The following is a 24,388-nucleotide window of genomic DNA, read 5'->3' as shown; positions in this document are numbered from 1 at the left end:
GGACCCTGGGATCATGACCTGAGCTGAAGGCAGTCGCTTAACCAACTGAGCCACCCAGGCCTGGCCATATATTATAAGGGTCTTAAAAATATTAAAAAACTCGGGGCGCCTGGGTGGCTCAGTCGGTTAAGCGACTGCCTTCGGCTCAGGTCATGATCCTGGAGTCCCGGGATCGAGTCCCACATGGGCTCCCTGCTCGGCGGGGAGTCTGCTTCTCCCTCTGACCCTCCTCCCTCTCGTGCTCTCTCTCTGTCTCTCTCAATAAAATAAAATAAATAAATAAATAAATAAATAAATAAATAAAATTAAAAAAATATTAAAAAACTCATGAGAAACTTTATGTCTGAAATTAGTGCTAAGGGGAGCAAAAAGAGAGATGGACAAAGATGCCCATTACGCTGTTATTTTTAATAATGAAATCGGGATTTTTTTTAATGTCCAATATGGTTTATTCATAGGGTGAATATTACAATGCCACAAAAAGATTAAGTCACGAGAAATGGTAATTCCATAAGGAAATCTTTATCATACACTGTTCAGGACCTATACCAGGTGCAGCATTTATTTCAACCATGTAACAATTACACACACAGAAAGGTACTGGGGGGAAAAGGTAAGATATTTATGGGTTGGCAGCATTACAGGAAATTTTTACTTCTTTCTTCGTACTTTATGTATTTGTTAAAAACACACTGCCGGTATAATCCGTTAAATCTCTTGGGAAAAGAAATAAACACAGAACAAGGGCACCAGAATTAGTTCATTACCACTGGATAGCCATTTAAAAACTTTATCTTATAATACTGAGAACAGCTTTAAAGACTAAACAGGGTCTGCGCATATTTGCAGGAGACTCTACCTTAATTATAGCACATTCTTTCTCTCTTGTTCACTAAGAACAGCTCAAAGAAGGATGAAAACAAAACAACCCGAAAAACCCTTAGGCTGCTCAAGACAGCATGATAGGGGCAAGGAGCTCCTATCTGGAGCCAGCTTCTCAGAGTTACTTTTTTGGGGCTTGGGTCTGCCACACTTCTAACCAACATCTCTAAAGCTTAAACACTCGTAAGGACCCCATAAAACCCTGTCTAGGTATAAACGAGATGAGATGGCAAATAACTTTCCAGGTATAGGATGCTACACAAGAGCATGAAGGTAACTGGGGAAGGGCAGGGGCTCTTGGTGGGGCTTGAGCCCAGGGGCCATGGAAGGCAGTGCAGGAGGGGCTGGAAAAGGCCAGAAAGACCAGATCACAGTGGGGTCTGAAGGGCACAAAGCGCCTGCCAACCAGCAGCTGTTGCCAGTCACTCTGAGTTTCCATGTTCAGCATAATTTTACACGAAGCCCATAATGTCTTAAATGTAACTGCATGCGGGCTTGGTAGAGTGTCCCCCAAACCACTCCTATTCTGGAGCAGTGACAACCAGAGAGCAGCTTTGCCCCCAGATGTTGTTGATGGCATATTCCTAAGAAGTATTCGTGTTTTCCCCTCTGATAGATGGGAAACGAAACACTCTCAAATTCAGCGAGAAAAAAAACTCTTGCTATCTGTTGTGGATAGGCAGGTGGCCACCCAGGAGTTCCCAATACAAAAGAAAAATACTGGTCCTAGCCACTAGGATTAAACTACCCCATCCGTCAAAGGCAAAAAGAGAGATTCGTAAATCCGTTAACAATCCCAGAAGGTATCTGATGGCTCCCATCATCTATATTGGAATGTCAGAGAGAAGCGTATGTGGGTCTTTGAGATGCATCTACCATCAGCTTCTTCTTACACCAGGTACAGAGCCCAAGAGAGACCCAACATGGAAAGGGCTGGAACATCACCTCCAGTGAGGCCAATGGAAGGAATATTTTTAACAAGTCAGATCCCAAGAAAAACATGGAAAAAAAACTGGTTTACAAATTGTTCAATTTATAGGAAACAAAGCCATTCTCAGCTGTTGGGTGGCATGGCCTGGGGCAGAAATCCCACCTTGGGGGGGCGGGTCCATGGAGTGAACTTGCCCTCAGATCTGCTTTGACTACTACATTGTTTAAAAAGAAAAAACAAGGGGCACTTGGGTGGCGCAGTCAGTTGAGTATCCGACTCTTGGTTTCAGTCAGGCCGCGATCTCAGGGTTGTGAGATGGAGCCCCCATCGGGCTCTGCGCTCAGCATGGAGTCTGCTTGAGATTCTCTCTCCTTCTCCCTCTGCCCCTCCCACTTGTGCTCTTACTCTCTACCTCTCTCTCAAATAAATGAATAAATCTTTAAAAAGAGAGAGAAAACAAAAAGAAAAAACCATACATGATCTGCCAGCATTTTAAAAATTAGGGAATTTCATATAAAAATACTGAACTCTGACTTCTCTTTTAATAAAATAAAATGAAATACACAATCCTGTAGAATAGCCCACATTCTGTCACCAGAAAGAAAGCAGTAACCCCCTTTGGGCTGGCTATGCAAGGTCCCCAGAGCCCACTACACTGACTGATACATTTCCTGACCCTGAGTTTGCACTCCCCAAATCACAGATCACACAAGTAAATATAATAACTAAATATCTTACTCTTCTCCAGCATGTAGGAGAGATTGACAGACATGTTCTTTCTTCTCTATCTTTGAACTTTGCTAGCCAAAAAAAAAAGTCACCCAATAAAAAAAATTGTACTTCAATTTTTTTAAGGAAACAAAAATCATATTGATATAGAGACACAAGGGGGATAATTCTACTTTGAGGAGGGTACTAATGAGTGCATTAGAGTTCTCTTTGGAATGGCTAAGAGAATTCATCTGTTTGGAAGGGTAGGGTGGTAAGAGATTTGTCTTATTCTCTAGAAAAATCTTCCCCTGAAGCCTGAATCTCCCTAACTGCAAGCAGAATTAGGGGAAGAAGCAGATCTATGGAAATACAAAATTTCCCTGTCATAAAAATAAATCCTAAGAGATAAATTTTTAGCTTCAACATCGAATGAAGTTATAGCTCTTTGACAAATGATGTTCTGGGTTGCCATGACAACTGGGCCCGCTAGAGGTGTGCGTAAAGAGGCCTGTCCATAAATCAGAACGTTTTAGGAAGGGGTTAAAACAAACACTTCTAGACTATTCCCAAGATTTAGTGCCAAAAATGTAATTATAGACATTTGTATCAGTCTGCCATAAAGCATGACGGCTCCAATATTACAAAATGTTAATTAAAAAAATCTATTAAACCCATGTCCCTCTGAGAGAAATTAATATCACACCTAAGGATGGGAGTCAGTGCAACTCAGAGGCTGGGAAAATTGGACGGCCAAGTAGAAAGGGAAGCTTAAAAGCAGACTAAACCAGGAGCAGTTTAGTTAAGAGTTCCAGCTAGATTCTGACCCTCGGGACGAGAGCTGAGGGCCAGACAACATGCTCAGGGCCTTTCCGGAAGCCTGAGAGAGCATAAAGAGTAATCAAAGATTTGGAGATGGAACTAGAAAGAAAAATCTGATAGACGGAGGTTAGCTCACCTGAAAACACAAGGACGAAGCACCAAAGAATCATTCAGTCCGGGAGGATGTAAACAACATGCGGTAACCATTAGCAACTTCCAACGAGGGCAAGAGAAATGAGAATTAGCTTAAAATCCGACACGGGAAAAATGCTTTGTAAGGTAAAGATCATGATATTCCACTCCAAGGGTCACAAATGAGCAGCCTGCAGGCTAAACTGAGTCGAGAGATAAATTCTGTCTGGCCTGTATGGGGTTCTTTTAAAAAATGTACAGTGCTTGCCAACATTTAAGAAGCAGGCTATTGCACATAAAATTCTGGCTTCTTCTCTTTCACATGCTGATCCAGGGATAGGCCTGGATTCCCATGTGGCAACTGGAGCTGGGTTCACGGAACAGAAGCTCCTTGAAGACAAGGGGTTTGCCTTGTTCAACCCTGTGTCCTCAGCACCAAGAATAGCGCAGGGCACGAAGAGCACATTCAACCCCTTCTGAGTGGAATGAATGGAATACCTGGCTGAATTAATGAATGAGGAGCAGCTGCCCTCTTTAAATAAGGACACACTCTCCAGGGGGCCCCCCTTCCCGGACTGTCCAGCCTGCCTGGACCCTAAAGGCATTTGAATTTCCAGCTCGCTCTGTGCAGTAAGCTCTTCCTTCTTTGAGACACTCTGTTGTCTTTGACGTGAATCCCCCGCATAGAACCCATTTTAATGGCCACATATGCAGGCCGCTGAAGCAAAATGACAATGTGGTAATATCCGTTAAGGATTTTAAAGAACAGCCCCCAAAATGATCATCCTTTAAAGGTCTGGCATCATCGTTCATCCTGCGGGCAGAAAGCTGTATCAAAGAACTTGCCCAAGTCTCTTCCAGTGCTTGAACAAAGCAAGTACTTCTGATCACTTGTTTATTCATTCAACAAACATAGAACCTTTTCTGAGTGCTAGTATGACTAAGGGCCATGTGATATGTCTCTTTTACCTGGATGGTCCAAGATTTAAATTTTTATTAAATGCCTGGGATTCACTATAAACAGTAACCACATCATGAATCTACTATATGCAGATGAATCCATTCTTAACTCATCCTCGCAACCTGTGCATTAGAAGTTATTAGCCCTATTTTATAGAAAGGGAAGCTGAGTCTTAGAGAGGTTAAGAACCAGGTTCACAGCATGGGCCAAAGGGGCTGGAGGGATTTGGCACGTACACCATGTGTGTGATAGGACACGCCACCCACCTCTCAAATAAACTCTATACTCAAGTGTAGCGGGTTCAGTAGTAGCCTCCAAAAAAAAGATGTTTCCAGTTATATCCCCTGGAACCAGTAAAGGGGGTCTTATTTGGAAGAAAGAGTCTTTGCAGAAGTAAGTAAGGATCTCAAGGTGAGACCATCCCAGACTTCTGGTGGGCCCTAAATCCGGTGATAATTATTCTTCTAAGAGGAGGTGAGGACACAGAGGCACAGAAAGAAGGCTATGTGAAGACGGGCAGAGGGGTGGCATGTCTACAAGCCCAGCAACGCCAAGAATTGTCAGCAGCCACCAGAAGCTAGAGAAGCCTGGAACGGATTTTCCCTCAGACTCTCCAGAAGGAACCAGCCCTGACAACACTTCAATTTCTGACTTCTGGCCTGTGAAAGGATACGTTTCTGCTGTTGTAAGCCACCAAGCGTGTGGTGTTTTGTTATAGCAGCCCTGGGGATCTCATACATCAGAATACTCCTGGGCTGACAAACTGAAGTCCCCCAGAAAACTTAGCCTGTGCTGTTCATTGGGGCGATTGGGCTGCATTCAGGATCCTAACATGAGGCTCCCTATTTCCAAACAAGACTGAGGCCTGAGCTTTGTTCAGAAAATTCTCCCATTGCAATAAAAGTGAACTCAACTAGGAATCATATATATTTCATTTCCTTCTTCGAAAGCACAGGTGTCCTCAAACAGGAATGGTGTGTGGCCCATGCTTTGGAGCAACTCAATTTAATGCAGACATAGAGGACCCAGGCTTACCTCACTAGATGATCAAATACAGCACAACGTTATTATGGGAGTATAGGAAGGAAGGTGTCACTTCCATGTGAGCCGTCCTGGGGAAGCTTCTCGAGGGGAGGAGGAGTGCAGCTAGGCTTTGGAAAGGGACAGCAGTAATGACAATCCTCATAATGTTATTGTTTACTGAGCACCTACAACACATCACGTTCTGCTGACCTGCCATACTTTTCCCATTAAATTCTCCCAGTCACCCCACTAGCTAGATATCTGCCACCCTCGGCTCTCTGAGGAGGAATCTGGGACTTGCAGAGTGAAGTGCCAAATCCAAGGTCACCCAATCAGTAAGTGACAGGACTCTGACACATGAATGCCCCAGGTGGTGGGAGGAAGAGGGTCAAACTAGAGTCTTGAGGAAGTACAGAAGTGGTGGTGGATGGGAAGGCGTGGTAGAAAAGACAGGCTGGAGGAAGAATGTTCTGGAGTTTGATGCCCCATTTTGAGAAGCATGGACTTGATCTACTTAGCTTTGTGAGTTGCCAGAGCAGTGTGAGTCCAGGGTCGACTAGCTCAAGTCTGTGTTTTAGGTGGAAAATGTTGGACGCACAAAGTTGGGGAGCATGGTGAGAAGAGTGAAACCAGTCTGCCCCAGACAAATACAGAAAGCCTAAAGGAAGGCAGAAGGGGTGGGCGTGGAGAATACCAGGCAGGTCTGAAAGACAACAGGGAGAGGGGACGCCTGGGTGGTTCAGTCGGTTAAGCGCCTGACTCTTGGTTTTGGCTCAAGTCACGATCTGGCAGCTGTGGGATTGAGCCCCAAATCGGGCTCTGTGCCCAGTGTAGAGTCTGCTTCAGATTCTCTCTCCCTCTCACTCTCTCTCAAATAAATAAATAAAATTTAAAGAAAAGAAAAATAGCTGGGAGAAAGACGTAGCTTGATTTCCGGACGGTATTCAGGAGGTAAAGACAAGGAAGGTGTCCTGGCTAGCCCGGAGGTTTGGAAGGACGGACAAGGTGTGAGTCATAGCACAGGACACAGGACAAGGGCTGTGTGGGCACATGTGGTGGATTCAGTTTTAAAAACAAAACAAACTGATCTTTTTTGTTTCTGGGACCCTCAAACTCCAGGCATGGCCATTAGCAGATGGCGCTGTAGCTTCTGCCTTCTCTCCCTACCTGATGGGTTTCCTTCAAGGGGTCTGGTTGGAGTGAGAGGGTATTTAAATTAAACACATGAATAGTTTAAACTCTCCAAAGGAAATTGTGCACTCTAGGTTTGAATCAAGCAAGATGTACAAACCACTGGCCTATTTCCCAGAGAAGCACCTCCCCCCTCCCGCGCCCAGCCAGCATCAGGATGGCCACGTGTCACAGGCCTAGAACTCAGCATTACAGTACAGAGCACCCCAAACTCCGCCTGCATCTCAGATGTACAACCGGCAAACTGAGTGAAGAGAAAGAACTCAGAGCAGGGATTGCCACAGGCTTTCAGGAACCCATGCACAGCTGTCTAGAATGTTGCTGGTTCCAGAGCTCCTTCTTAGCTCCTATCCACCTGCCCTGCCTTCTCTAGAAAGCCATGCAGTCCTAGAAGAAAGATGAGCTAGGAGTCCGAGGCCGACACACAGCTAGTCAGGGTCTAAAATAATCTGAATTCTGCACATTGATATCATCCAGCAGCACCTGGGAAGCATGTCAGTAAGCACTGGACTTGACTGGAGTCAGAAGGTCAAGGTTCGAGTTCTGCCTTGACATGTGGCTCTTATTACCCGTGGACTTGGGTAAGTCCAGCACTCTGGAGGTAGGCTGTGCTGGGCTCTGTGGGGTCCGCTGCTGCCCCTGCAGCAATCAGCACCTGTGTCTCCTTCCTGGAGGACTGTCCTTGAACTACTGGAGCCCGCTTTTGCCAGTTTTGACCCTCATCCAATGACTGGTGGGTGCACGAATAGGAAAGCCCAACTCCCAGATTTCTGGGGGGCAGCTTACACTCCAGAGTTCCCCTGCCAGCAAGCTATGCCTGAAATCATCTTCCTGCTTAGCCCCTTGCCAGGCTTGCCTCTTCCGCTCCCTCCCCAGGGTGCCCTGCAGCACGCCCTTGATAAATCCCTGCTCCATGAATCCTCACGTGCGTTTGCCTCCAGGAAGCCCGGCCGAGACCAGTATCTGCCCCAGGCTGCCGTGGAGGAGCTGTATCTTAACAGCGATGAGCAGAATCTCCAGCAGAGGGGTCACCAAAGGCGAAAATCTGGCAATCTTTTGTTTAATTTGGCTCACGGAGACTTGAAAAAATGTGAAGAGCACTGCCAACATGGAAAAAGTGGGAAATTTCACATAAAAACCCAGATCTCCACTTGCCTCAGAAAAATCAGACCCGGCTGCCCGGAGCCTACTTTCTGACTCAGCAGCGGTGGTGCGGCGTGGGGACAGCTCCGCCAGGGCACGAGCCGGTCCCCACGCCCCCACCTACCCACCTACTCCCACGGGACCTATCTGCTCTCTGCAGCCACTGGAGTTGCCAACCTCGGGTCGGGCACATGGAAAGTACTCAGTGAAGTCTGTTGAATCTGAACAAGGCATCATCTTCCTTGAAAACAATGTAACCGCGGGAGAGCAGGGGTGAAAACCGTGTCGGCGGATGCATAGCTCTGCTCCCCTGTAAGCTCCATCCTCTGACCTGGCAAGGGATGGATGGACGCTGTCACGAGCGCTCTCCTGAAAGCAAGGTGAACCAGCGATGAGAGCAGCCAGGACGGGACATTTGATGGGGAACACACAAGGAAAATGAAATTCAATCACTTGTGGTTTTAGTATGCAGGGGAGAAAAACAAAAACAGGTCTTCATTTCAGATGCTGTTTCATGTTGCCATAAATAAAAGGATGGCTACAGCTCAAAAACGACATTTTAAACAGTTCAAAATGTGGACCTGCCCTATCTGTGTGCTTTTTTTTTTTTTAAAGGATGGAAATAGTCAAAGCCCTTTAAACCAATGTAACTGCTAAGGCATTTAGGGGAGCAGCAGTTCCCTTGAGCACTGGACTCCAGCCATCCAGTGGAGTGTCCAGGTCACGGTCAGGTGGGTCAGTATGCTTTGCAGGGAGATGACGAGCAACAACTATCAAGTACATCGGTTATGTGGAGGTCGGACAAGATGGCGCTATTGTCCAAGAGTGCCTTGCAGACCTTCAGCTTCAGGGAGCATAACTGACTAAGGGCCCCATGACACCCTGAAACCCGTCTGCGCTCTGAAATCCATACCCTCACTTGCACATGGTCCATGCTCCCAGCCCACGGTGGGCTGCACCAGCACCAAGGACTGGGTGTGGCAGAGAATATCAAGGCAGACCCGTCCTGGGAGCCAAGGAGCTCCTCTGATGGCCGACTTGGTTCCAAGGCTCCCCAGGAGCCTTGCTCATCCTTCCATAAGGCACATGGAGTCCACGGGGCTTGACCTCTCCTCCCTCCCTCTCATTCACGGGAGGTGTACTTGCACCTCAGCCTGATGCTCTCACTGCCTTCCCTATCTCCTTCCCCATTTTCTCTCACACAAGAGTTTCTCCTGATTAGAATCCTGGCAGCTTCCGTCCTGTCTTGGCATCTGCTTCTCAGAGGACATGTTCTGCATTTGAAAATTCCTACTGCCTATATTCGGCAAAATCTGTCGACTCTACCCAATGATCGAGGCTCTCAACTTCTGTGTGGTTACATGAACCCAAAGAAGAAAGTACTTACAAAGAGAACTTAAAATGAGCAGGCTTTAAGGAACTGGGCAAAGAGTTAAGAGAAAGAGAAAAAGAAAAAGCAGGAGGAGGGGGAGGATGGAGAAGAAGGTGGAGACACATTTTCAGTTGTTCTTCCATTTTGACAATGTTCCATTGAGAAATGGGCAGGGAGGTCCCCTGAAACACAACCTGCTCACACCTCTAGGAAGAACTCTCAGAGATGGTCTCTTTTACCTGTCTTGCTCCAGAATCCCAACTGTTCAAATGCCATGTGGGATGAGAGATGGTGTCCCTTAGAGGATGGATGGCCAGGAAGCCCTTTGTGACCACGATGGAGACCACAAGGCTCTCATTCTCAACACCCCAAACCTCAACATCTCCGACTGTCATTTTGTGGAAAGGCAGGAAAAGGGAAGAACATTGCTTATATGAGATATGTAAAATGTGCCTCATAATGAAAAAAAGAAAGAACACAGTCACACACACACACACACACACTCACACTCATACTCTGCTATGAGGGTTAATGTTAAAAGGAAACCTTCAGGCTGGTTATTTCATAATTCACAGCAAAATAGAAAAAAAGAGACAAAATCAGCAGCATCGTTTATAAGCCCTGGAAAATGGAAGTTTCCAAGCTGTCATAAATAAGGATGGAAGGATTTGCCAAGTCAGAAATTTTGCCAAGTTTGAAATCCACTCAATCCTTACATTTTGGAGCTCAGAACGGAACACCAACCTTTTGGGATTTGTAATCATTTCTTCTCAGCGAAACTTCTTGCTATTTATAAGGAAGTAAAAACAAAAAGCAAAAAATACAATATGGAAAGTTTTTAAAAGGAGCTGGTTGGGAACATTACAGCATGGTGTGCATCGGGAAGGCAATAATGGTACAGATGGTGTATGTACTGGGATTAAATTCCTATTTAATCAAACAGGGCTTAAAGTATGCAATATTCCGTGTGTGTGTGTGTGTGTGTGTGTGTGTGTGTGAGACGGGGGAGGGGAATTGTGTCTTTCCTTGCTGGTGCCTCTCTCTCTCTCTCTCACACACACACACACACACACACACACAGTCTCTCTCCTGTGCAAACACTCCCCCCAACTGATTCTAAATTTTTAATGTGTGAAAATTAAAGAGAGGTCAAAGCATACTTCCATGTGTGGTTTGGCTTTGGAAAGGGAACTTGAGAAAAAGAAGAGAATAATAATTAAAAAAAAAAGAGAGAGAGAGAAAAGGGAAAGACAAAATAGGTAGCAAAAGTGGAGATACTTTTCACCAATTTATACTGGGTCAAGAAGAATCCGAGCCACCAAAATGAAGAGCAGAGGCCTGATGGATTTCTCAGGGTCTGTAGCCGTGGGGTCCCCCAAGAGGCAAAGGGAAAGCTCCAACCTCAGAGCAGCAGGGCCAGAAGCATGGATTTTATAGGCAGATGGATCTGATTTGTGTGACCTTGGGCAAGTTACTTAACCTTCTGTGTCTTTGTTTTCTTATGCGTGAAGTATGGACAATCACAGCATCAATATTACAGATACTACCATCAGACCACGGCCCACGAGGCCAAAGATGGCATCTACCCCTCTCATTGTGGTATCCCCAGTGTTCGGCTCACCGTCTGACCTATAATTGACACAACAAATATTTACTGGATTTTGAACAGACCTGACGTAAGATGAAAGAAGATAATGAAGAATTCAGTACATGTCTCAGTTGGGGTCGTGTCAAGGAAAAAGAACTCACCGCAAATGGTTTAAATGAGAGATGTGGGAACGCTGTGGAGAGCAACGGGCGGGTTAAAGGGACAAACAAGACACAGTGAGGCACTGGAGACCGACCGCAGCGGGAAGACTTTCCCCCCGCTAGAATCGAGGGGAACAGATGGAGAAGAGGAGAAAAGGTGGAGCCTAGCCGCAGGGACCATGCACGCGCAGGGATGAGTCCTGGCAGGGATGAACCTCCACGCGTGTGAAGGGAGCAGGCATAGGCCGACCCTTCTACTCCACCTGACACCTGCTAGTCACCCGGCTGGTCCAACACGCCGGGGAGCCAGCAAACTATCACCCCAGAAGTAGAACATTCAACCATGTTTAGTGAAGGAGGGTGATGGCGAGGTAACTGCCCCCCGCCCCCCGCCAAATCCAGGAACCTAAGTGCAGAGAGGACACCTGTCAAGGGAGTCATCTTTGCAAAGCCTGAAGCACCCTAAATGCACTATCTCTTAGTTCATGTAAAAACCAAGAACATCCCCCTGTCACCCAGAGGTAAAACAGGGCTTGGTGATTCTACTTCCCACCCGGGGGACAGTGCCCTTGCATGAACTTACCTGAAGCGGGGTCCTAATCCTTAAAGCAAGCAGCCACGGCCTACATTTTTATTTAGCGATTCAGCCAAGACTAAACACTGCATGATGAGAAATATGAACAAGAAATGAAAGGGTGTCAAATAAACACAAAAGAGGCTTTTCCTTTTCTCTTGGGAAACACAATCAATATTTTAAAAGGAGAGAGAGTGAGAATTTACTGTTCGTCAGCCTATGGTTGGGCGGAGATTTTAATTCAGTAAACACAGGCCCCCAGCGTCCTATGCTGTGTCACATGGGGCCTGGACCAAATGACTGGGAGCTCAGTGCACGCCCTTGGCAGTCTCTTTCAGTCACCAGCTGCCAGACGGGATCTTCGGGGACAGGAGTGTCAACATGACTGAGTTACTCAGATGCTGCTCCGGCTCGTTGTGTTTCAGAGGCAAGAAGCTGCTCGGGCCGTCCCCTCCGCCTTGTTCCAGTGTCTGGATGGTCTACACGGAGGTGGCAGGAGGTGTCCTCAGACAAACCCTCCAGCCTCACCCCCACCGAGGCGGCGTCCCTCACCAGAGAGTCAGGACTGCTCCAGACCGCTACAGATGAGCTGGAAGTACTCCGGTTCAAGAGCCATGAGGAAATTCATTTCAGAACAATTGAAACCAACAAATCTGTCTTCAGTTACAATGGGCAAAGCAAACATGTGCTGGGTTGTCATGAGCTAATCCGCAAGGAACCCATACTTGATTGCAACTTCTGTGTTCCATAAAGTAACATTTAGAAAGCACGTGCCAATTCACTACCGTGCCACATACTTGGAAGTCGAGGTGTGCAAGGGCTTCGTCAATGGCACCTTTAAATAACCGGAGGCTTACTGGGGCGGCATGTACCTCCCCGGTAACAAAGGCTGACCTTACAATTCTGCTTTTCTACAGCAGTCATCTCTGCTCAACCTCTAGTGAGTGACCCCTGGGCACTTGCATGGCCCTGAAGGTGCCCCAGGCACCTCGCTGGCCTCACCCCAGTCCCAGCCCTGCTCAAGAGTCCGTACGGGGTAGCTGTTTCAGTCTCCAGCTATCTAGCCAGCCTGCCAGAGTTCAAATCCCAGTGTAACCTGGATCAAGTTCCTCAATCCCTCTGTTCTTCAGTTTCCTAACGTTTAAAATGGGAGCAATATAGCATTGGCTAATTTTGAGAGGATCAGGAATTAATCCAGGAAGCACTTACCACAGTGCTGGGCATACAGTGAGAAACCAATACGGTTAACTAGTACTACCATTTAGATATTGTAGTCAACCTCACCTTAAAATGCATTAGAAAAGGTGGTAACAACAGCAAAAGTGCCTTAAATTAGGTGCTGGTTTAAGAAGAGAAAAGCCCAAATGACAAAATATCTTTAAAGAAATGAAACTGCATTGCTTCAAACATGAAATAGCTCCAGCAAAGGCCAGCCATGCTTTGTCTACTACAGCTATTATGAGAAACTACCTCAGGAAGTAGAAAGGAATAATCTAGTTATTTGTAGCTCATTGCCTGCAAATACTTGTTTCTAAGGCTTGAGGGAACTTGAAACAAGTCTTTTCTTTCACACACTCTCTCAGCCAATTCATTTATTTTTATTCGTAGCTGAAGATTTTCAAATGGATGATTTCAAAGTTAAAGATAATGTAGACCCCTTTCAAATGATCAAAAATTCTGAGTTAATAAAGTGAGAAGAAAAGAAGGCAGACCACTTGGGGGATATGACCTCCAACGCTTTTTCCTCCAGAATCCTCCAACTATAGAGCATCATTCGAACTCACTGAACTATCATAATATAGGTCCAAACAAATTGTACCCTCTTCTTTTATCAAAATCAAATCTGAAAGGAATCCATGTGCAAGAATTGCCTGGGCAGAGTGAGGGATCTAGAAGGGGAATCACTGTAACTTCCAAGACAGCTTCACAGCCTGGACCACATCCAGAATGACCCAGTGAGTGAAGTTCCCTTCCATCAGACTCCATTATTTGCACCCACACAGTGACCATATGGCCAATATATAAAAATGAGTCTGTGATGTGATTCCGGGGCACTTACTGAGGGATACTCAAGCATGAGTGCACACCCAAGTCCCTCAGAGTATTTTATTAGCAACACCAAGTGCCCCCCCACATGCACAGTCTCACTGAACTCTTGTATGCACGGTCTCAGTGAACTCTCGTAACAGCCTGGAGGGGGGAGGTGGGCAGGTACTATTAATATTATTGTCATCTCATGAGGAATGGAGCCATGAAATGTCTTTCCCGAGATCATTTAGCTTGTGAGTATAACTGGGATTCCAACCTGCACAGTCTGGGTTCAGTGCCTACTGCCTCAAATTATTATGCAACCTCCAAATGGCCAGTGAAACCTGTTGAGAAGGGCGTTTAGAAAAAGTACAAGTCATCAGCACCAATCAGACACTCTTAGAACAGATAAGTATACTTGGGTCGATGAGACAGCAGGTCACATTGGATCAGTTTTTCCAGTCCTTAGCCTTCAGTTTGGTGCAAAACCCTTTCAAGGTTCCCAGAAGGTGAAAGCAGGCTCAAATGAATCTGGGGTCCTACAAACCTTGCTTTTTAGGTCTTATCCTAAAAGGAAAAAATTAAAAAGGGACAAGCCTGGGGGACGGAGACAAGAGGACTGTGAAGTGTGGGTACCATGTTAATGGTTATGGTTCAATGCCATCCTATCTCTATGGTCCACTTGTCTTCCTCTCTCTCTCTCTTCCATGGAAGCACAAGTCATCATGCTCATTTGGCTACAAGTCGCTTAGAATGGAGGGACAGAGCACTGAGTGTATCCTCTTGCTAGGACTTGGGTCATTCCAAGTTCTTAAAATACCAAAAGACTTTCCCACAGAACGTAGGTTGTTGGTTGTTGTTTTTTGTTTTTTTAAATTCCCTTAAACTTTTGTTTTCTAGAATTGCTTTTTAGCCAATGAAAACATATCCGATGCAAGAATCAGTTAACCATAAATGTATAATTCACAATGATGGAAATTTTAAAAGTCCCTTTTGGGGGAGAGAAGATGTATTCCAGGATCTATGGTGAGTTTGGGACTTCCCCAAAACGCTCAGTGACGTTTCTCACACTCTTCCTTCTGACACCTTTAGTCTTGAGGACCACCAATGCCACACGGGGTGATGGTATGTGTTTGAGGAAGGGAGGGGAGGTATACAAGGCCCTACACAGAATGCAAGACACATGGAGATGAATTATAAAACTTTATTGGCTTGTTAAAAAAATGAATGAATTCAGCAAGTACATTTATGGTCTATCCACATTGTTAAAACAGCACTTAAAAATAAAATAAAAATGATTATCCATTATTTACAGGAAACATGAAAAAATGACTTTAAAACCCTGGAACATTATGGAGAAAAACAGGACATGCTTATGATTCACAGACTGCCTATGGATTACAGCAAATGGATTTGAACAGGAAGTGAATGAAACCCAAGGATTTGTCTTTCTCTGGAAGCTCTTGCTAGTTTTTTTCCCCATTTTTTTCTTTTTAGCTTTATTGAGGTGTAATTAACAAATAAATGTGTAAGACAGTTAAAGGGTACAATGTGATGATATGATATACCTAAACATTGTGAACAGAATCTCTCGCTCTTTTATATTTGATTATGCTCCATTCATAAATGGAAAAATAAAGGGGGTGAAAATCTCTGTTCTCTCCTTTGCTTCTCACACATTTTTTTTTTCCCCATGAAAACTAAGATAGCATCCTATCTTGGGTGCTCAGTAATGACCACCCCAAGACTCCACTGCAGCACTCACCTGAATGAAATCCAGAGTGATCTCACCGTCAGAATCAGATGGCTGGGGGGTTCCCTTGTCCCTGATGACCAAAACAAGGAAACGGACTAACCCAAGTGGAAAGCCGCCTTCTGTGACAACTGTTTTCATGTCACTCTCTGGGCTGGGAGTTCTGTTCACTTAATTCCATCTGGCAGCACCCCACGGAAAATTACATTCTTGCCCTGTCCGGAAGAGTCCTTAACCTTCCCAGGTGCCCTGGAATAAACCTGACATGGCTCGTGGGCACCGCAGGTGTGTGAAAACAGCAGAACTCATTTAATGAAATGGTGGCCTCTGCCCAGGTGTCCTTGGAGTCCAGTCTGCGGGACCCCAGGGGGACCCCTGACCTTGGCTAGACAGGAAGGGCACAGCCCACATGGCTGGCCACAGCCGCCCTGTGAAGGCACCAGATGACATGAGTCCTGTCTCTCCCTCTGCATCTGGTCTGGACAAGGCAAGGTGAAATGAGCATCTACTGTTGTGTGAGGGGATGAGATGAAAACCAGGGAGGAGTGCTAGACAGAAAGCACCAGAACAGTGCAAGAGTGCATCATCCGCTCCACGGTGGCATGAGAGAGGTTAGTTCAGGCTCCATTCGTGTTTGGTCCCATTTTGCAATGAACAACAACAACAAAAAAGCGTGTGCAAAGCAACCAAGAAAGCAAATGAAAACAAGCCCCCTGTTTGTCATGGAGTCAATTTAGATTGCTAGAGAGAAAGAGAGAAAAGTCAGGAATTCTAAGCAGATCGAGAGAAAAGGAGAGACGAAGCTGGAGCGCCTCCATCACGCGCGCTCCGGCACCTGGCAGCGAGCTGAATTCCTGTCTTGTTCTCCTTGAGCTGATTGCTCCTCAGACTGTCCAACAACCATGGCCTCTGCTCTGTCTGGGGGGAGCCTCAAGCCCCAACCACTCGGGGTGTCCTTCAGAAGAGTTGGAAGCAGGGGCCAACCCCTCTGCGCCCTGTGTGGCAGGGTGGGGCTGAGACTGTTTCCTTCTCCTCTGTGCCCCCTACTTTTGGAAAGAACATTCGATGGGTCAAAAATGAAATGGGGGGGGCGCCTGGGTGGCTCAGATGGTTAAGCATCTGCCTTCGGCTCGGGTCATGATCCCAGAGTCCTGGGATCGAGCCCCACGTCTGGCTCCTGGCTCAGCAGGGAGCCTGCTTCTCCCTCTGCCTCTCCCCCTGCTCATGCTCTCTCTCTCTCTCTATCTCTGTGTCTCGAATGAATAAATAAAATCTTTAAAAAAAAAATGAAATGGGTCTGGGCTGGGAGACCAGGAGTGAAAACCCAAGAATTTCTCCCATCGGGAGATGCACCTTCTTTGACCTCAAACCGGTGTCTCTGGGGATGCCAGTGGGAGATCCTTAGTCTGTCTCAGTGGCCTCGGAGGGTCTCAGTGGGACCCCATTCAAGACACAGGGCCTGAACCACACCTCTTGAGGTGGCAGGCCTGTTTCCCATTTACCAGTGGCCACACCAGTACACCAAGGACCCATGAACGGGCCTGTGTGCTCTCCCATCGAACCCCATCCAAGTGGGCCAGAGGACAGGGACCCTGATGAAAGGAAGGCCCATGTCAGACAAAACAGGAGGAAGGACTTGCTAGGTGGTCTCCCGCCACTCAGAAGTGGGGCCCATTGGGGACGGAGGGAAAACAGTGACTGAGGGTGACGGAGCCAAGGCCCCAGCTAGTAGAAGTCACAGGAGAGCCCCGATGGGAAGGGACACGCTGCAGATCCCTCGGGCACCAAACTCCACGGAGAAAAAGCTCTCAATGGCCATGCTGGGAAGTGCGTTTGCAAAGGGAAGATAGTAGGAAACAGAGAACAATGATGTTGCTTTAAGACAAAAGTAACAACCTGGCAGCCCACAGACATGTTTTGTTGGCCTACATAATGTTTTAAAAATAACCGAGCCAACTTTTTAAAAATAGGGACATTTCACATTTAAAAAAAAAAAAAATCCAGGTTTCAAGTTTCTCTTAAAGAATCAGAAGATTTGGGAAACTGGGGCCCCATTCCCTGGAGGCAGGAGTTGGCTCTGCAGGGCTGGGTGTCCGCACGCCCAGCACGCACCCTTTCCGAACGGCACCTGCCTGGCACTGAGACACCAGGTCCCGGCTGGGGGGCAATGGACTTGATTTCAGCAAAAATGCTGCCTGTCGTTTTCTAATGCTGAAAAAAATACATGATACGTGTCATTAGGAAGCTGTAAAAAGATGTCTTGTAGGGGACATAAAAAAGCAAAGGATGAAAGAGGGTGGTCTAGAGGATAGAAATGAAAAGATATGTCACTGACTGTGGTCTTCGGGGATTAAAGAAAAATGAAAAGCGAGGAACACAAGAACCATATGAAACAATTTTCTAATAGCCTGCTGTTTTCATCGTTCCCTAGGAGATGTCAACTGCTCTTTGATATATTAAATTGCCTTATCTGTCCACTTCTCTCCATTTTAAAACAAAAATCTACCCTGCAAGTCTTCTAGCTGTTGAATACAAATATTCTTTTTTTTTTTTTTCCTTTTGGGTTTGGGAAACGTAGAAAGTAGTTCTTAAACAACTCATTGCCTTTTTCTGGTTCCATGGAATAAGATCTTAAGGGTTTAAAAAAAAAAACAAAAAACAAACTTGCACCGAAAGGCTGATATTTAAGAATGCTTGGGGTACTGATCACCTCTGGTCCACCCTCTGTGTGAATTTCCTTTTCCTTTCAGGGTTCAAGGTTTCTGCAATTAGCTGGCCTCTTTGTAAATCAACAACTTTGGGAGAGATCAAAATCTAAGTAGTGACAGGACCTGTCATTTAGCAGTGAGCAAGCAAACGGGAATCCAGGGAATATTCAAACCCCCCCACACCAAAGGCCCGTTGCTCTCCCCACTCAAATGTGTCTTTGGAAAGCACGTGTTTGAGAACAAGCAGCCTGTGTATGCTTCAGAGAAACTGCCCCTCTCTGAGGCAGGGGTATGGAGTAGCCAAGTTCAATGCTGTAATCCATAGGACCCTGTGAAATGTCTGTATCAAGTAATAACATATTTAGTGGCTAATGTAAAAGATACAGTATAAAATATTCATCATGGATAATCCTTTTATATCAAGTGGTGCCTAAGTGGATCCTGGTTTATTAAGATTAACGCCTCAGTTACACAGGACGCAAAACAATGTTTCCAAACATGTCGGACTAGTAAAAAAATCTAGAAATCCTTAAAGCTGAACTGCAAAACTTAAGTAACTATTTCAAAAAAAAAAAAAAGAATTTTTTCAAACGTCTGTAAGTTTCCAATCCAGCCATGGCGTCTCTGAGCATGCCTTCACGGTTAGAGCTGATCGTGCTTTCAAGCGAAATGCTCCGGGCCTGGCTCTGTCGCCCCCCTCCCGAGGAAAGTGTGAGGTGAGCTGGGGCGAGGGCAGCCGAACCTGTCTGCAGGACAGGGATCCTACCTGGCACAGGCTGAGCAAAGCGGACAAAGGTCACTGCAATGGCCAAGTGAGCAAAACAGGTGTCCGTGACAGGACGAAGGCAGGGACGCAGGATTCTGTAGCTCCCGGGCTACCCTCTCGGCAATGAGGCTGGACCTGATAAAGCGCACGCTCATTACCTCTGTGCTGCTGGGGTCAGGGAGAGCCTTCCTGCCCATGAAAACCAGCAGGACTGTAGTATATAGTATCTATCCTTCTTAGAATATGGTCTCCTGCTCCCAGCAGGCCAGCCATTCTGCCCGCAGACCTTTTCAGAGTAGAAAAGCCGCAGTTCTGTCATGGGAACAGCATGAGATACTGCGGCCTTCTCACTAGGAAACTTCTAAAAAGCAGGTGGATCACAGGGGGCAAATAAAAGGACATGCGCGCCATATGTGTCTATTTCACTCTTGTAGTTATTCTGAAACTGACTACGCGTAACCTAAATCTAGAGCCCCTGACCACAGAGCTGCTTTTATTTTTCACCTGCTAACAAACTTTAGAAAAATCATTAGCATTGATTGCATGACTCTGGACCTTTTTCACCAGCGAAGGAGAGAACCTCTCAGTGGCCTGGCCAAGTCCCCACAGCGATGCCCTTAACTTTCTCAGTCGATGTGTTGTAGACGGGAAAGAGAGACTTTCTGAATTCAGTCTTCATTAAACATCAACAGAAAATAATGCTAAACTACGTGTTACGTGGAGGTTAGGCTGTTTAGTGTGTTCTTATACCTGTCCCTAAACTTAGATTTTTTTTTTTTTTTAAACTTTGTACTTCACCTTTAATGAACAGAAACAGGAAGAATCATTACATTTCCAGTATGGTCAAGGAGCACTCCTTTCAGAAGAGAAGCATAAGCCAATGGAATCCCATGTCAATTTCGTATTTGAACAATTGCAAGAACAAAAGAGAAGCATTAATTTAAGATGTTTTCTTGAGTGTTTGCTTAGCAGCCTGGGAGCTGCCTCTGCAGCGGTGCTCCCCAAACACAGCTCAGGACAGCCGCAGGCTTCACACAGGACGTCCTGCAAACACCACCCACAGCTACCAGAAAACCCCCAGCTAAGCGGCACCTCCCGGGAGAAGCCAACGCCCGTCCCAAGAGTCCGGCTTACAAGGCAGCATCAACCAACAAGCACCACAGCCCCCTTCTCTGTCTTTGCCTTTATTTCAGCTACCCATCCAGTGGGATCTTATGAAACAAAACAAAACCTAAAAGAAACACAAAATAAAACATAAGTCATGCTCAAAACAAAAAATCAATGAAAATTAACATACAAGTATAATCACTTTTAAAAAGAACATAATAAATAATCAAAATCAAGACACAACATAGAATATGCTTTAAAACATAAAGGAACAGATAATCACAGAAAGAAAATTGGGAGAAAAACGTGCATCTCATTGTCAAGCCACTTAGTTTTAAACTTCAAACCGATCTTATGTGGCCCAGGAAACACTGGAAAGATGTGCAAGGGATTTCTGCACATAGCTCTGCACAACAGTCTCAGATGTTAACATCGTAATCTAAGGAGGAGAAATCTGTGTTCAATAGAGATGAGTCCTGGAGAATTTTTATGCACAGTGAAAAAAAAAATAAAACTCAACAACGAATATCTATCCAAATCCTGATTTTTCTTTCCCCACTTAATTTCATCAAATTATTTCTAAAATAACAGATCAGAAAACTGGCTAGCTTTAACTGTGAAATACTGGACCACACAAAGATTTAGATTCTTTTCCAGGAATCCTAGTATTAAATAATTAATTGCCTTAAATCACTTAAGTATCATACCATATACATGACATGCACACATAGATAGATGGAATATCTATTATATAACACACAATATATAGCATACAACATGTGGTATATTGCCTGTATATATATATATATATATATATATACACATAGCATATATAAGACATAGAGTGTATGTTAATTAATGTTAATTAATCCTGCAAACATTAATTGAGCAGTGACCAAATAGTAGACACTACAGTAGATGATACAAAAATAAAGAAAATGGAATTCCTTGGCCTAAAATACTGAACCACCCCACAGATGGAGAAAGATGAGCACACCACTTGCACAATAAACAACAGCTAATCCACTTGGTACCAGGCTTTCTTCTAAGCTCTTTGTCCAAATTAGCCCTCTTAAGTTCACAATAACCCTATGAGGAGGGTGCTATTATTGCTCCCACTTTCCTGGCGAGAAAACTGAGGCCCTATGAGCAAAGCAGCTTGCCGGAGGCCCGACAAAGCATGGGCCAGAGCTCAAATTCTGACCCAGGAGCTCGTACTCTGCGGCCACCCTGCCCTGTCACTGCCGGAAGGACAAAATCCCTTCAACTTCACTAGGAAAGCCCAGCGAGAACAGGGGAGACTCATCACATTTACTTCTGTGTGTGCAATCTGCATGAAGCTTCCTCAGATCCCTAAGTGACAACATCGATGACGTCATGGCAGCAATCCCCGAGACATGTTCAGTTCAGCTTCGGAAGGCACTTCTAAACCCAGCCCTCCAGACTCTGGATCTTCCTCAACCTGGCATCTGGTCTGCCAAGCACTGGTGTCATCTGCCTCCAGAGCTGTAATTACCACCACCAATCTGTATCATCATTTACAACAGCACTCGAAGAGTCTACGGAGCTGAATTTCCATGGCTCTTCTCTCTCCCGCCCTTCCAAGTCTCAGGAAAAGCGCTCGGCACGGACGCCAAACGTCGCTAATGGATTTAATCACCCACAAAGCACTGAGCATGCAGGATGCACACAGTGGTGCCGATGAAGACTCCTTCGTTTCTGACTTTAGTCTCTTTTCTCGAAGTTCAGCCTCCAGGCAAGCATAAGCCACACTGGTTTCAGAGTGCACTCTGACACGTAGAACAAGCCTGCCGAATTAACTAACCAAACACCTTCAGGCTCTAAGAGGGTGGGTCTCAAATTCCTTCCCACTGAAACAATAGGATTAACATTAGGATATCAAGTTTGCCAATAAAAACAGGAGGAACTTGGTGATACAAAGAGAAGACATCATCCCCAAAACAAAAGACTGGCTGATTCAGTATACCACTCTCTCTGCACATTCAATTTTGAAAAGCATTTGATATTAAAATACTAATAATAACAGAACGGACTAAACTGTTAAAGTGAGCCTTATTTCCTTCCAATGGGTTTATGGCACAGGAACTCTTAAGAGTTTACTCATCTCAGAGTGTTTACAGCAGCCCCCAAGCCACCCTTCCTCTGCTTCGATTTGCCATTTTCCTCCCCGAGGCCTGCCCAAGCTCGTTATTACAGTTTGGGAAACAATTTGCTTTGCTAGATGCCAGCTCTCTGGGCTGCCATTCACTCAGGCTGCGACTGCATCCAGCCCTACTTAAACGGATGTCAAGTGTCCCTCTTGAACCTCCTTCTGCTTTGCCTTTCGTGATGCATCCTTCTCCAAGAACCGTACCTCAGCGCCACACACCCACGCCACGAGGGGAGTAAAGCCAACCAGAATAACACACGCGACGTCTTCCTTGGGAGGAAAAGCCAGGCTGTTGCACTGATAAGCCATGTGCCGTGTCTGCATTCAAACTGCTACTACGGCCACCCTCCGCCTCCAGGGAGGCAAGTCAGACTCCTCTCCGATACCCTTGATCTTCACAAAACAGTTGACGCACTAAAGATACGCCACCAGATAGTGAAAAACCAGTCTGATTTCAAGACTTGACTCTTTTATACGGAAATGTACCGGGTGCTTCATATTTCTAAGGAGCTGAGAGGAAGATTCCATCAGGGCCCCAATTTACCTACCAAGACCTCCTGACTTTTGCCCACTCATGTTACCAGAAACTCAAGAAAGGGGCCACAAAATGATATCAAACAATAGATCATTATTTTCTCCTAGTGAGGGGGAAAGTTTTTAGACCACAACAAATGGCTGAACATCTTGAGGGTTTAGCAGCCAAACGAGCTGTCTAGCTTCTGAGCCTGAAATATAGATATTTTGACAACGTGACATTCTGAAGGATTTGCAGCATTCCGATGGTGCATGGTAGTTATCATGAGAATGGCTCTTTTTATCAAAAAAAAAAAAAAACAAAAAACCAAGAACAAGGATAAAGCAGGCACTGTCAGAAATGGGATGTAAAGTCGAAAGCAGAGAGAAACCCAGGATGTGTCCTAAAACTCTGTCTCTGCTACTTGCTGATTTCGGATCTGCTCACTGACCTCTTCAAAGGGATGGGCGGGGCGGGGGAGGTGAAGGTCAGCGAAGCACTGTGCTTTCTTTACCGCTGGCTTCGGACCCATTTAGATTTATTTACATTCAAACGTGCACACATTTCCCTCCTATAACTCAGAAGCAATCAGCCATAAAATGGCAAGGATCTGCAGTACATTTAAATTAGCAGCAATTTATCTGGAGCAAAAAGGAAAACTGCTGAGTGGAAAGGAAGCGAAAGGAACGGAAGAAAGACGCAGCTGTTTGTCTAAAAAAGCAAGTCTTAACTCATTTGGAGAATTCAAGTAGCGAACTGCCGACTTGGGCGTCCGCGTGGCATGGTGCCACTTTGGAGACCGGATGGTGGCCAGGGTGTGCCGTCGGCTCACCTTCATCAGAGAGCAAAGCAAAGGCTTCTTGAACCTTCCGGAAAATGTCTACTAAGTAAAATCAAAGGATAAATTCCTATGTTCTCATAACATTAGGTGCCTAGAACCCAGCGGGTGCAAAGAGCTTTCCATCGCCCTTTAGACTTGAGCTGGGTGCAATCCTGCTTTATTTCGGCACCGGGGCTTAAACACCCACTGTCCTACTTTGGTATTTGTTGAGCATCTAATATAGGTTTGTTGTTACACCAACTATCCCTTGCCATTTGCCTTTTCTATTTTATAGGTGACTCCCTCGACCCGCATGGCCAATGTGATGTGTCCAAGGTCACCCAGGAATGGAGTGAGACAGCCGAAATCTAAACTTGGACTCTCTGGGCCATCAGTCTATCTTGTGAAGTGGCATCGCCTCTTGCACCTCTAGCAGAAATGTCCCAACACATAAGCCAGGTCCTGGCGTGTCCTTCTCTGAGCTCATTCCAGAAGTTGCTTCACCATCCTTTAGACCCCTCTTTCCCTTCCCGGGGACGTGCTTTGTCCACGTGCTATCTCTTGCCCTAAGATCCCCTTCTACCCAGCAAGCTCTCCTTATAGAAGCCTTGACCATGCTTGAAGGTCCACGCAAAAGCCATTTCTACGAGCATTTAGTTGACCGCCCTCTTAACCTCTATGACATTCAATTCCATTCATTCACATAGCCTACGTTTGTACCTTTTTAAACTTGCATTTCTTTTCTGTCTTCTTCCCTGCATCCCAGACTATAGGGCGCAGGAGGGCAGAGAGAGCACGTCCAGCCATCCTCTGTGCAACAATGCCTTGAACAATACCAAGGGCTGAATGCATTTTGAGTTTGAGAACAGTGATGTCTAAACTTTGAGTTTTATGGAAGGACTTTGCTGTACTTGGTAACAGAACCAAAATGGAGGGGGGTGGAGTGCACAACACAAGGTAGGATCTACTATTTCTCCCTGGTAACTGGGCTAATCAACACACTTCAAAGCTTCCTGCAAAAAATCCCGTATTTG

General features: G+C 45.7%; 1 protein-coding gene across 7 annotated transcripts in view; it reads right to left on the bottom strand.

The window, feature by feature from the left end:
• Positions 1–24,388, bottom strand: part of NTRK2 (neurotrophic receptor tyrosine kinase 2) — a 315,903-nt gene that overhangs the window by 165,942 nt on the left and 125,573 nt on the right. The window contains exon 15 of one of the 7 annotated variants that reach the window (XM_081802909.1): positions 14,707–19,974. The exons of the other annotated variants lie outside the window; for them this stretch is intronic. Coding sequence (XP_081659035.1) covers positions 19,937–19,974 — 38 coding nt within the window. The 3' untranslated portion in view covers positions 14,707–19,936. Of the gene's footprint in view, positions 1–14,706; positions 19,975–24,388 lie in introns of those variants that run through there. 7 annotated transcript variants of the gene reach the window in all.

This window comes from Leptonychotes weddellii, chromosome 14, assembly GCF_054177405.1.
Source record: "Leptonychotes weddellii isolate Sample4059 chromosome 14, ASM5417740v2, whole genome shotgun sequence".
Taxonomy (NCBI): Eukaryota; Metazoa; Chordata; class Mammalia; order Carnivora; family Phocidae; genus Leptonychotes; species Leptonychotes weddellii.
The sequence above is the reverse complement of the archived record's forward strand: the minus strand, read 5'-3'. Positions and strand labels throughout refer to the sequence as shown.